This window comes from Ziziphus jujuba, chromosome 11, assembly GCF_031755915.1.
Source record: "Ziziphus jujuba cultivar Dongzao chromosome 11, ASM3175591v1".
Taxonomy (NCBI): Eukaryota; Viridiplantae; Streptophyta; class Magnoliopsida; order Rosales; family Rhamnaceae; genus Ziziphus; species Ziziphus jujuba.
Window position 1 is genome coordinate 23,517,986 of NC_083389.1, and position 13,137 is coordinate 23,531,122.

Genomic DNA, 13,137 nt, shown 5'->3' on the forward strand with positions numbered 1-13,137 from the left:
AAGTACTAAATAGTTTGAACCAGGAAGTGTTCACATCTCAAGGAAGTAGGTTCATTACTGAAGATGAATCAAAATTGGTCTATATGATTGGAACGGTGGATGCCAACATAAAAGATAGCTTAATGCAAGGAATCCTACAACATGGTGATGTGGCAAGTTTTGATGACATGGATGGTGACGTGGCATCCTATAGTGACATGATACTTTTACCATGTCGAGGGTGATATGCGCTTTCATGGCTTCCAACTAAGCTAAGCTGAATTTTATAATTAGGAAAACATTGATTTTTATTTATGTCTTGATTGGATTTTGGCATGCTGCCTATTTACTTCCCTAATTTAGTTTTTATTAGGTTTTTAAATTGCTTTCCTAATTTTATTAGAGTTGAATTGGTCAAAGTATTAAAGACCATTCAAATTAGGAAACTAGGAGCCAAATTAGGTTTCCTAAACCTAACCACATTAGGTTTCCTAAACCTAACCAAATTAGGTTTCGTAAACCTAATTTTTGTCCATCTTTATTTTTAGTAAATTTAGTAAAGCTTTGTAATTTATTTTGTCTATTTAAAGGCACAAAAGTCATGAATAAAAATTAGATTACAATTTTGATTCAAAGTGAGAGTGATTCTTTTGGTTCTTTAAGAATTATATTGAACTTTTCAAGCTTTGCTTGTGGAGTTCAAATTTGACTTATCAATAGGTTATATCGCACCTTATTGTGGCATTTTCACCATACCAAGGTTCTTAGCTCAAATATAGGTAAATGGTTGAGGTCTTCCATTGATAACTTGTAATTAGACGGTCCAAATCAATCTTTGTTATGGATTTAGAGGCAAGTCACTTTAGGTTTGTATTAGGCATGATTGTTTTCACTCCTCGTTAGTTGTTTCAACTTTACTTTCTCAAAATTCTATATTAGCTCCTTCACTCAGCTTGATTGAATAGCTACCATTCACTTGGCTAACCACAAGTTGTAAATCATTGTACATCATTACTGAGGTGGCTCTGAATCTCTCTGCTAGCCTAGGTTTTGCTATCAGTGCTTCATGTTTTGCCTCATTATTGGATGCTTTGAAACCAACCTTAGTGAATGCTCAACAATGTCTCCATTCGGGCTCTTCAAAGGTGTTCCAGCACTGCTTTCCTTCGGAGTTGGATAGTCCATGCACATATAATGTCCACTCGATCCAAAACGTGTCTGTCTCGGTTTTTGCATCTTTGGTAGATACTTAGAATTTTGCCACGAAATCTGCCAACACTTAGGATTTTATAGAATTTTAAGGGACATACCTGATATCAAACTTTCCAAGCTCGTTGCCCATATGCCATCCTCTTTGTAAGATCTAGCTTATGAAGGATTGCCTGTAGTGGGTAGGTAGTCACAACTTTGATTGTGTGGCATTGGAAAGTAGTTTTAGATTTTGGGCCATTATCACTAGAGCATACACCAGTTTTTCCATTAACGAATACCCTATCTTCCAATTGAACAGAACCTTGCTAATACCAAATATGGGCCATACCAATTAAAGAGAAAAAATTAGTAATTTCTCAACCATAATTGAAACGATCCCGAAAGCTTGGTTGGACTTTCTTGGTTTTAACATTATAACATATGGAGTTTCGCTTATTGGTGCAAAAAACCCATTTTTTTTTTTATTATGATTATTTTGTTTAAAGGCCACATACTTTTGTTACGAGTTATATAATAGATAAAAAAAAAAAATATTTGTTTTTCTTAAACAGCAAAACTTATTGATGAAGAAAAAAGGGGTTAAGTTGGGAAGAAAGCTGGAAAGGTCATCACAATTATTTATTTCTTGTTACTGTTAGAGATCGTCGTCACATGCCAACCTTGAACTCTTGTGTGGATCTTTTCACATTTAACGCACAACTAACAGTTTCATAATTCATATGTCATTGTTTTATTAGATAATTTTTAGTTTAATTTGTTAAATATTAGTTAATTTGGTTTGTTTAAATTTTGTAGTCACGTGTCCAAACCTCCTATAAATTAGACTGCATAACCAAGGAATGTAACTATATGTGCATGTGTGTAAATAAGTTTACTTTGCCAAGAATGAAAAAAATAGGGTTTATTTTTTATTTTTTATTTTTTCCTAAACTCATTATATTACATAAGTTTCGAAAATATTGTAGGGTAATAAAAGTTGCACAAGTGGTGTCCATATACAAATAAGAACTTTATTGCCAAAGTTTATACAAACTGCTACTATTCTGTTAAAATAAATATGGATTTTGGAAATGCATTAGTAATGTCTTCGCTGTGACTGATTGATACCTTCAGATACTTCTACTAATTTCGTATTATATGTGGTTATCTAAAATCACAACACAACATTCTATGAGCTAAAAGCTTAGTGAGTAATTAAACTATGTGATGCAATGTCATGCCTACTATATTTTAAAAGACCAAGGAAATTTTGATACTTGGAATCTCTTTCATATTATGCTTGTGGACTTTACCATCAATGTGTTCAACAGAAACAACATAGACTAATCACATTGATCTCAATATCAACAACATCAAAATACAAATTATATCATTACATACTCATCAAAATATATAATAACATAGTTTAACCACATTTAGAGTTGTGATTTCATGTGCAAGTTTAATTACCTAGAAAATATGAAACTTCGCTAATTCTTGGAATTATCGCCAAGTCCTATAAAAATAGGGCATAACATAAATCCGTATATGTACCTAACACTTAAAACTCTTACCAAATGAAAAAAATTGAAACTTAACTATTTTTAAAGTACAAACGCAAAAATATACTTTTATCAATCTTATCAAACCACTAAACTTGCTAGGACAATTTCCAAAGTTTGACAGAGATTCCTAACCTAAGATTTTCCAAAAACAATCTAAATATATAAAGTAAATTGCTGCAAATTTTCAAGTCCAAAGGATAATGCCAAATATCTTAAATCACATCCACAGCTCAATATACAAAACTGCCCAATATTAAAATCAGTTTCAAGCATCCAACTTCTAAAACTCACCATAATTCATATAAACTTTCAATAAAGCTATAATTTCAAATCGCAAGCTAACATATTAAAATACATGAATAACAAAATTCAGCTTAACTAGACATCTTTAAGGCACTCAATGAGACACAATTTTAAGGTGATCTACATTGTGTAGAAAACAGGGTAGTTTTCCTGTCCGAACTATAAAAGATCATAACATCTTCAGTTTCTTTCTCAAATAAGGTAATTCAAATGTCTAGGATATCTAGTTTCAAATGGTTTAGGTCTCAGTTTATTCCCACCCCTATGGCCTATTAAAACATGATATAAAATGAAATAAAGGACTGTAAAAGTACTTTTTAGAGATTTCAGATTGAACATAATAGCTTAGAAAAATTCTTAAACATTCTGCATAATAGATATATAGAGTCCATAAAATTTTCCAATAAATATAATCATAAAAAATTTCCAGATTTGATACTAACACCTTAAGGAATGTGTGTATTCAGCTTAAAAGCATATTTCTAGATTGGTTTATCAATAAAGTAGAGTTAGAAATACTTACTAAAACAAAATTCTTAGACAAAAATTTAGGTCTAACTTGACTGAATCATAAATCGGTAAAAATAAAATGTTTTTGAGTTATTCGAAATCCTAGACTGCATATTTTTAAATCTAGTTTCGAGTAATAGAAAATGAAAAATATATATGTAAAATATGGGATAAAATAAAATCATAAAGTGATAAAATTATATAAGTATGTGTGTAATAATAAATGTATAAGTAATTATTAAAATGTTTTATTGAATTTCAAAATATCTAAGTCATTTCATGATTTGAAGAAATTTTTTTTTAAACAAACGTTACTCGTCCAGGGGATGTGGCTAAATTGTTGGATTTTTTCAAAATAGAAATAAAATACAGGATCTATATATAAATATGAGGTTTTATTTATTTATTTTTTAATAAAAATAAGAGATTTTATTTAATTTTTTTATTTTAAAAATTATAAATTATCTCAAATTCCATTTTTATAATTAAATTTATACTTTTATAACAAAGAGATGCTCAACCGTGATCTTATCTTGATGTTGAAGCTGTATAATAAAAAAGAAAAATTAAAAACAGTTATTGATGACGTGGGAGGCCTTAGACCACTGTTTAAATAAACTGACTGAAAAAAAAAAAAAAATAAATGAAAAAAAAAAAGAAAAAAAAAAAAAAAAAAAGAAGAAGACTAGCAACAACCAGAAACTTCTGGACCGCACAATTAGGCCATCCTAAACTGACTCGGTGCTTTTCGGATTAGGATAGAAACTTCCTTCTGGCCTCCTCCTAACCCTAATCTTTTCTACACCGCCTTTGAATCCCCTTCTATATAATCGTCTCCCATTCTCTTTCGCCTCCACATATCAATCCTCTCAGAAATCACAGCAAATTGCGATTTTCTTTTAACTAGCAATTTCTCTCCATTTTTTCTCTCTCAATCTCAATTTTCTGTCAGAATGCAGATCTTCGTCAAAACCCTAACCGGTAAGACAATTACTTTGGAGGTCGAGAGCTCCGACACCATCGACAACGTTAAGGCCAAGATCCAGGACAAGGAAGGTATTCCTCCGGATCAGCAGAGGTTGATCTTCGCCGGGAAACAACTCGAGGACGGTCGGACTCTTGCCGACTACAATATCCAGAAGGAATCAACCCTTCATCTGGTCCTTCGTCTGCGTGGTGGTATGCAGATCTTTGTGAAAACCCTCACCGGCAAGACCATCACTTTGGAGGTCGAGAGCTCCGACACCATTGACAACGTCAAGGCCAAGATCCAGGACAAAGAAGGTATTCCACCGGACCAGCAAAGGCTCATCTTTGCCGGAAAACAACTAGAGGATGGCCGGACTCTCGCTGATTACAACATCCAGAAGGAATCGACCCTCCATCTGGTCCTTCGTCTCCGTGGTGGTATGCAAATCTTCGTCAAGACTCTCACCGGAAAGACCATAACCCTAGAAGTTGAGAGCTCCGACACCATCGACAACGTCAAAGCCAAGATCCAGGACAAGGAAGGTATTCCTCCGGACCAGCAGCGTCTGATCTTCGCGGGAAAGCAATTGGAAGATGGTCGAACCCTTGCAGATTACAATATCCAGAAGGAATCCACTCTCCACCTTGTTCTGAGGCTTCGTGGAGGCATGCAAATCTTTGTCAAGACGTTGACAGGAAAGACGATCACTCTGGAGGTCGAGAGCTCCGACACCATTGACAACGTCAAAGCCAAGATTCAGGACAAGGAAGGCATCCCTCCGGACCAGCAGCGTCTGATCTTTGCCGGCAAGCAATTGGAGGATGGAAGGACTCTCGCCGACTACAATATCCAGAAGGAATCGACCCTGCATTTGGTGCTTCGGCTGAGAGGTGGCATGCAGATCTTCGTGAAGACCCTGACTGGGAAGACGATCACTCTGGAGGTGGAGAGCTCGGATACCATTGACAATGTGAAAGCTAAGATTCAGGACAAGGAGGGTATTCCACCGGATCAGCAGCGCCTCATCTTTGCTGGGAAGCAGTTGGAGGATGGTCGCACCCTTGCCGATTATAACATTCAGAAGGAGTCGACCCTCCACCTAGTCCTTCGTCTTCGTGGTGGTGAATTCTGAAGAAGTCTTTATGCTGTGTCTGAATAAACAAACTATATGGTGTTCCTTTTTTTTTTTTTTTTTTTTTTTTGTGTTGTTGTATTTCATATCTTCCTAGTTAATTTGAACCTTATGAGGTCCAACCTGGAACTAGTTAATTTGATCCTTATGAGGTCCAACCTGGAACTAGTTATTTGATGCATTTTATAAAAGTAATATTATAGTTTTTGTTTATATCGTTTTTAAATTTTGTTGTTTTAATGGTTCCTGCTTGATTGCTGCTATAATGGTCTGCTGTCCTATGTTTGCTTTGTATGAATCATTTGAATTTGAGTGCAATCTATGTTGCTTTGCTATCTTGTTTGTTAGGATCTCAGGCTTAGGATGCTGAGAATTTTGTAACGTGCTTTTATTCATAGCAGTTCTGATTCATAAGGAATTGCAAATATAAGAAATTTTGTAATGATTTCTGCTTGATTACCACGTGTATGATTTAATCAATTGTTATGATGCTTTATGGTTCCACTTTTATATTTGCTTCGGATGAATCATCTATATTTGAGTACATTCTATGTTGTTTGCCTTGCTATCTTACTGTGAACTGGGATCTTTACCATTCGCTTTCATTCATAGGAGTGCTGATACATAAGGAATTGAAAATATAAGTTGTATCGTGGTTGTAAAAGTGGTGCCTAGGTTATGGTTTTAGCGTTTCATATATTCAATCAAATGGATAAGCAACACCTAATTTAGTTGTATGCAAAGATTGTCTGGCCGTTTAGAAGTTGATTGTAGATTAGTTCATTTGGATTATGATTTCCATCGACTTCAGATCAGAGCATAAATATTTGTCTAGAAGTTTGATCATGTTAAGAGGATCCATAATCTATAATATGAATTGTTCTGATAATATAGATCTTAAAATACTGTGACCACGTTCAAATTTGAGGTGCAACCGAGTGATTCAGATTGCGTTGGCCAGTGGTTCATTTATATGGGTCTTTAAAACAGTGGCAATTCCTTGCTGCTGTAAATTGGGGCTCATGGGGGGTTTGAATTATCTAGTTTACTATATTTTGCATGTTCTCAATGAATTTAGTTATGTCGTCTGCAATAAGTACTGGCATCAATTGAAATTTCTATGGACAATCAGCTTGGCATTACCGAAAATGATTGCAACAGATTTATGATATATTTACATTTTCTGAGTTTCTGCCAACCACTGTTATTCACAATAAATGTACAAGAAACAAAAATGATAATCCACGATTGTATAGAGTTTTGCAGTTATATTATTGCTGCAGGCTATTAGTTTTTCCTTTTAACTAATCTTTCAAATCTCTTAGGATTTGTCAAATGAAAATTCCCTGGTTTGAATGTCAATCTCATGCTGAACTGGAAAACCATGATGAGTTGAAGGAGGATGGGGTGGTGAGAGGGACCCTTCCCTCTCCCAACCTTCATTCTTGAAATTGGACATTCTTGGGGATGTTTCACCACTGTCTTCTCCTTCGCCTTGTTGATTGCGCAATAGATGCACGGGGGACATGGATTGTGTTGGTGTCCCTGGCAAACTGGTTGAACTTGAATGCTTGCTCTGCTTTACGTGTTTCTTTGCGGTGTGGTGCCATTTTCGTAAAGCTGTTGCTACTTTGTGGTCGAAGATGGCAGGCCTCATTTTCGAACCCATCTGTTTGAGGTTCAGAAACAATGAAAACTTTTTCTTCACATACTTCATATGTGTGGTAATTATAGATGGTTTGGTTATTGGTTAAATAGAATTCTGCATGCAGCATTTTAGATTCCATTTTATTCGAACATAGAGAAATATTCTCATTCTCACCTGTGTTACCAATGCATATAAAGGAAGAGTCACATAGCTGCACAGTATTTGGATGAGAATCCTGCAGAAATCGCACTCCGTAAGCCTACTGGAAACCATCTAATATGTATCTGTGTCAGTCAGGAAACTCACCCCATTGATATTCTGATGACTATATCTTCGACCTTCTCATGGAAGCAAGATTTCAACCCAAATTCATACTGAGAAGAAAAACACGAGAGGAGAGGATAAGAAAATCAAGAAACTTGGGGCCTGTCTGGCAATTTGTAGAGTAATTCAACAACATACCAAAGTCCATGCTAAGAAAGCAAGCTGAAAGGCATTCTGTTACAGCAAAACAAAAGATGTCCGGAAAACAGCGTTATAACTAAGGATTTGATGGAGGTTTAGACGCAAAAGTATTGTCATTTTTACAGAGCTATGTAGAAAATGACCTGAAAGAGAACAAGGTGGATGAGGTAGAGGATGAGGCGCGGCCAGTTAAACCAGAAGAGGTCATCACCTGGCTGAACCAGCGGGGTCCCACGAACCACCTCTCCTCTCTCTTGGATCCTTAGGCCCATCTTTGTTATGATGACTTGTAGCTTTGTACCTACCAATAAGATAATCTGCATACCATATTTGCCATTAGATCCATCTTCTGGAGCTTAGATTAATTACAAGATAATCTAATTATTTTTGGATTAATGGTGTTCTTACAATCAATGGAACAAAGGGTAGCCATAGATAAGAACGCCAGCCTGTAAATAGTAGAGTATTAATAAATTATTGCTATCAAATCAATACAAATGTTTTTATAATAACAATATCCGATGTAGGGTCAAAATTTTAAAAGTTAACATGAAATATAAAAACATGCTTAAAGCCAAAGCATAAATAAAAAAATTGGTGAGCAAAGGAGTGGGGGAAGATGAGATGTCAGTGGCATACCATTTGTATTAAACAATAGGAATACTACAACAAAGAACCAGATTGTGGGGCTGCAATCAGGAAAAAAAAGTTAAAACTTTAAAAAACAAAATAAAATAAAAAAAAAATAAAAAAACAAAAAATTGAAAGTCTCCATATTCTATAGCCGTTTTCTTTTCTTTGTTACTTTATTTATTTTTATTGTTTATTTTTCTAATAAATGTTCGAAGTCATAATCCGAAGGCTCTGGCTTGTATCTGAACTGCTCATTAAGTTCTCTCTCGTCATTGAGGACATGTTATATAAGCCATTTTTGAAAGTACCAAATTAAAAATAAAGTTTGGCAAAATAAAGTATCGATGTCAATTTCATGTGGAGGGGTAGAAGCTGATGGAGAGCCAAGTGTGATGATGACCCACCTGATCCCAACTACAACATTGAAATCCTCCTCAAGAGATCTATTAATATAATTCTGGAAATCAAACCTAGTTTGACTTTGAGGTGCCAAATGTGCCTGTACATATATAATTAACCTTGTTATTAATACAACCACCAGCTATAGTATTCAACCAATGACATAATAAAATTATTAATGGTAGGATACGTACTATAATAAACCCATGGCGCAGGGTCAGATAATCAACTTTAGGTACAGATCTAAAGAATTGTCTGAAAAAGCAAACCTGCAAAACTCACGTTAATATTTATTTTTGTTTACAATTAAGACTATCATGTTTGGCAGCCCAGAGAAATATAATTGTATGTTACTTGTATTGCTGTTATATATGGTATTATTAATTGTATACGATTATATATAAATATATGCTTGCAATGGCGTGCTACATGTATATATTAATTAACTATATAATTGGTAACTTTATCTGAAAAAATTATCAAAAGAGTTAGTGCTTACAGTCCATAGCAGAATAGGGGACTGGCTCCAAAAGTTCAGATGCCTTCTTCCGAATGATGTCTCCCTTGCAAATCTGAACCTCTCAGGGTCTGCGCAACACAAACAAACCCCATTTTCTTTTTTTTTTTAGGTGAAAACTCGTTATCTTATTTTTAGCCGTAAATTGTATTAATTTAATATCATCTTCATAAATCATAGTCTTTAACTATGAGCAAAATTTGTCCGGAATTGGCAAATTGACTTTGTTTTTGGATAATAATTTCGACTTTGAATCTTAATAATAATAATGATAATGGTAAATAGAATAAATAAATAAACACTATGAAGTAATACCCGACACGCATAATCACACTTTCATTTCTACTGAAATTTGTTATGAGGTTAATAATAAATTAATTTTATCTTATTTTATTTAAAGTCAAATGAAAATAGTACTGCTGAAATCATGCTTGATTTATGAAAGGGTTTCATCGGGATTTTATTTTTCAAAGAAATAATATGCAATCAATTAAAAATATTACTGCTAAGATCACGTTTGATTTCTGAAAGGAATTCATCGAGATTTTATTTTTCAAAGAAATAATATGCAATCAATTAAAATGGTCTATATCATTATTAGTTCAAATATTATTATGACACATTTTCAATTCATGTTAATCTTATAACATTTTTAATATCATACTACTTGGAAGGGCTAGAGGATCACATGTATAATGAAGATGGTGGCAAAATTTGAAAGCATACCATTTGAAAATTGGTAGTCAGGTGTTCTTGTTTCCCTTTCCCATGCTTTCCACCTTCTCATCTGCAGAAGTGCAAGTTGCAAATTAATTAGTATTGTAATATTTTACAGGGAAGAGGAAAATTAAGATTCAGATCCATACCTTTGCTCTGCCCAATATTAAGGTTATTATACAGTAAAGCACGTGGAAGACTGCTAGTACGAATATGAATATATGGAGCTGGTGAATGCCATCGGCTGAAACAAATGGTACTTTGCCCTGCCAAAAAAACAAAACAAAACAAAACAAAAAAAAAAAAAATTTTCCTACTCTTATTCACATGAAAATCTCAAGATTCCCGACACAGTTAAAAGTCCAAACAATGAAATATGTATAAAAAAATTATACATTATAAATATACTATTTTCATATAGTGTATGATTTTATTTTAAATATTTATTTATCTTGACGTATAACTTTTTATCATGTCAAAAATCCTATTATTGGTATTTCATCCATATGATTTTAATATATAAGAATTTTATTATTCAGCCCGAAGAATGCAATTTAGGACTGAAAGAACAATTCTTGTATTGCCTACTATTGTCCACCTAGTATATTACATATCATGAAGTTTGATGACTCAAAATGGATTTATATTCTTTTTGGAAAAAAAAAAAAAAAAAAAGAGAGAAAAAAAGAAAAGGAAAAAAAAAAAAAAAACTGGAAACGGGAATAATTGAAGATCATTCATACCTTGGCAGCACATTTGTCAGCTCCTCCCCCGGACAAAACACGCCGCGCACTGTCACCGGGATCTGAAACCAGTAAAAGCCTTCTATGGCCGCCGTTTTCGTGATCTGAATTTTTATGTTCATCCTTATGATGAAGTAATTCAGTCTCTTGCTTCTTATTGCATGGATGCCAAGTATTACCTATAGCTTTAGATATGCATATGTTCGAAATGGGTCCTTGTCCTACTGTCAGCAGCAATGATATGAACCCCAACAGCATAAGCTCTATGTATTTGTACATATGAGAAACATATACAGAAAATTGTCAACAAACTATAAGATCATAAATACATGTAAAAACCCAGAAAACAAAATTTTGATTTTCATGTTACTATAATAATTAATTAGCTTGGAAAACCTGATTTTATCTTTTCAAGTGCTTCACAAAGAGCTCGTTTGTTCCTCTTTACCAACCACTGCAAGTACAGAGAAACCTCAATTAGTTGATATCTCAAAAATATATATATACACAAATAAAAATACCCACATAGAAAAGGCATGTTAGAATTAAGCTTCAAATATATAGCTAGATTTTCATGTACCTTTCCAATCAAATGTAGGATATGTTCAATGATAATTGAAATCAAAACAAGCACAAAACAAACGAAGGCAACTGCCCAAGTTGGTGTGTCCTCCAGAGATCGTCCTTCTGATGCTCCTCCTGCCATTCTTTAAGGTCTTCTTCTAACAACTATCACAGCCTTTGCTTCATATATTTGAATACCAAGTCAGGATCTAAAATGCACTTAGCTAGCTAGCTGTAAAGCTATATATATTTGGCCTTGTTACTTTAGAATAAGAGAAATGCGAGATTATTCATCAAAAAAGAGAAACGCGAGATTCATAAATGGGCAAGTAGTTGTTTTGTAATATATCTTGTGTATATATATATATATATATATGTATAGATAACCGAGTGGAACTGTTTGAAGAAGGGGGACCAGAGGATATGTCAATTATGATGTGAAGGTACGCTTAAAAGGACAGCAAAGAAAGACTGCAAATAGAGAAGAAGAGGGAGGTTATTTATTTTTGGTCAAATCAAAAAGGGTCTTTGACAACGTGTTACACGGAAAACAGTAATATTTAGATGTTAAAACGACTGCGTTAGAACTTAAAACGGTGGGACTGACCTCCTTTCTCATTATGCTACTAGCAGCCACCCGCTGAGCAGATCTGGATCGCATTGATTGTCGAGCAGATGTTGTTTGACTGTTCATCATATCCGTCGGCAGCCGCTCTCCCGGTCCCATTCTCACTCTCTTATATTTAAATAATATATTCGTGTTATATATATATATATATATATATATATGCATAAGTAGATTCATATCACAGTTTTATAATTTTAAAATTATATTTTTTTATTAGTTTTTAAATTATTACATTAAATATTAAAATTTAAAATTTAAAAATAATTAAATATAGATTTGTGGTATATTAATATTTTATTTAAAAAAAAACGAATTGATCTGTTGTAGATTTAAATTTCAACCATTTTGATATTATCCAAAATTGAAAAATGAAATATTAATGTTATTATTGACATTAAGGATGTGATTTCATTGTGATTGATATATATATATATATATATACATACATATAGATGGATAGATAAGCAATGCTTAGAACATTTTAGTGTTTATATATTATAGAAATCTACATTGTTTAAAATTAGATGATATAGATGGATAATTAATTTTAAAATTATTTTATAATGATAATATGCTGAAGACTATTTATTACTATTAATTATAATATATATATATATGTATGTATATATATATATATATATGTATATGCATATAAAGTCTTTTTCTCTTTAAAAAATTAACTTTTCAAAAAAAAATTTATTTTTAAAGAAACTTCACAATATGGACGGAACCTTCAAAAGTCGACATTTATCAAGATAACATCTAGGCCATATAAACATTGTTATTTAAGATCAATTTTCTTAAAATACTATCAATATTGCTTATGTAGCTATCTATTATTATAATTCACATATCCGTTAAAGATGTTGTTAGATTATATTAACATAATGATTTTAAAATTAAAACCTTTTTTTATTATTAATCTTAAGATTTAAATATAATAAATTATATCAAAATATATATTTAATGAAATATTAAAATTCTATTTAGGTAAAGTAAATTATATAAGGACCCGTATTATATTTTTATATCTTAATCTTTTAAAGAAATCCTATGATAAAACCATAGTAATTCAAGTCCAATTTGCATCTTTCTAGATTAACATGCTCATATCAAATTAACTTAATAATTTTAGCATTAGAACCTTCTTTTGCATATTATCTCTTAATATAC

At 32.8% G+C, this 13,137-nt stretch overlaps 2 protein-coding genes across 2 annotated transcripts; one reads left to right on the forward strand and one right to left on the reverse strand.

Moving 5' to 3' along the window:
- The first annotated feature begins 4,228 nt into the window (after positions 1-4,228).
- On the forward strand, positions 4,229-5,863 carry LOC112488804 (polyubiquitin 4). The gene has a single exon (XM_025066566.3). It carries the CDS (start codon positions 4,502-4,504, stop codon positions 5,648-5,650), a length of 1,149 nt encoding a protein of 382 aa, XP_024922334.3. The 5' UTR covers positions 4,229-4,501; the 3' UTR covers positions 5,651-5,863.
- Positions 5,864-6,799: 936 nt separating this feature from the next.
- Positions 6,800-11,752, reverse strand: LOC107434030 (MLO-like protein 6). Its single transcript, XM_048465466.2, has 15 exons — positions 11,353-11,752; positions 11,169-11,226; positions 10,773-11,035; positions 10,179-10,295; positions 10,039-10,099; positions 9,295-9,383; positions 8,990-9,064; positions 8,801-8,895; positions 8,403-8,452; positions 8,172-8,212; positions 7,907-8,080; positions 7,761-7,796; positions 7,605-7,672; positions 7,473-7,533; positions 6,800-7,319 (listed from the first exon to the last, which is right to left on the reverse strand). Exons 1-15 carry the CDS (start codon positions 11,476-11,478, stop codon positions 6,972-6,974), a joined length of 1,662 nt encoding a protein of 553 aa, XP_048321423.2. The 5' UTR covers positions 11,479-11,752; the 3' UTR covers positions 6,800-6,971.
- Positions 11,753-13,137: the final 1,385 nt, after the last annotated feature.

Excerpts from the sequence above, each read along its gene's own strand:
- LOC107434030 (XM_048465466.2), bottom strand. The coding sequence starts at position 11,478 with ATGGCAGGAGGAGCATCAGAAGGACGATCTCTGGAGGACACACCAACT. Across the intron at positions 10,296-10,772 it reads CTGACAAATGTGCTGCCAAG|GGCAAAGTACCATTTGTTTC; the intron begins GTATGAATGATC and ends TTTTTTTGGCAG. Across the intron at positions 7,673-7,760 it reads CTTTCTTAGCATGGACTTTG|TATGAATTTGGGTTGAAATC; the intron begins GTATGTTGTTGA and ends TTTTCTTCTCAG.
- LOC112488804 (XM_025066566.3), top strand. The coding sequence starts at position 4,502 with ATGCAGATCTTCGTCAAAACCCTAACCGGTAAGACAATTACTTTGGAG.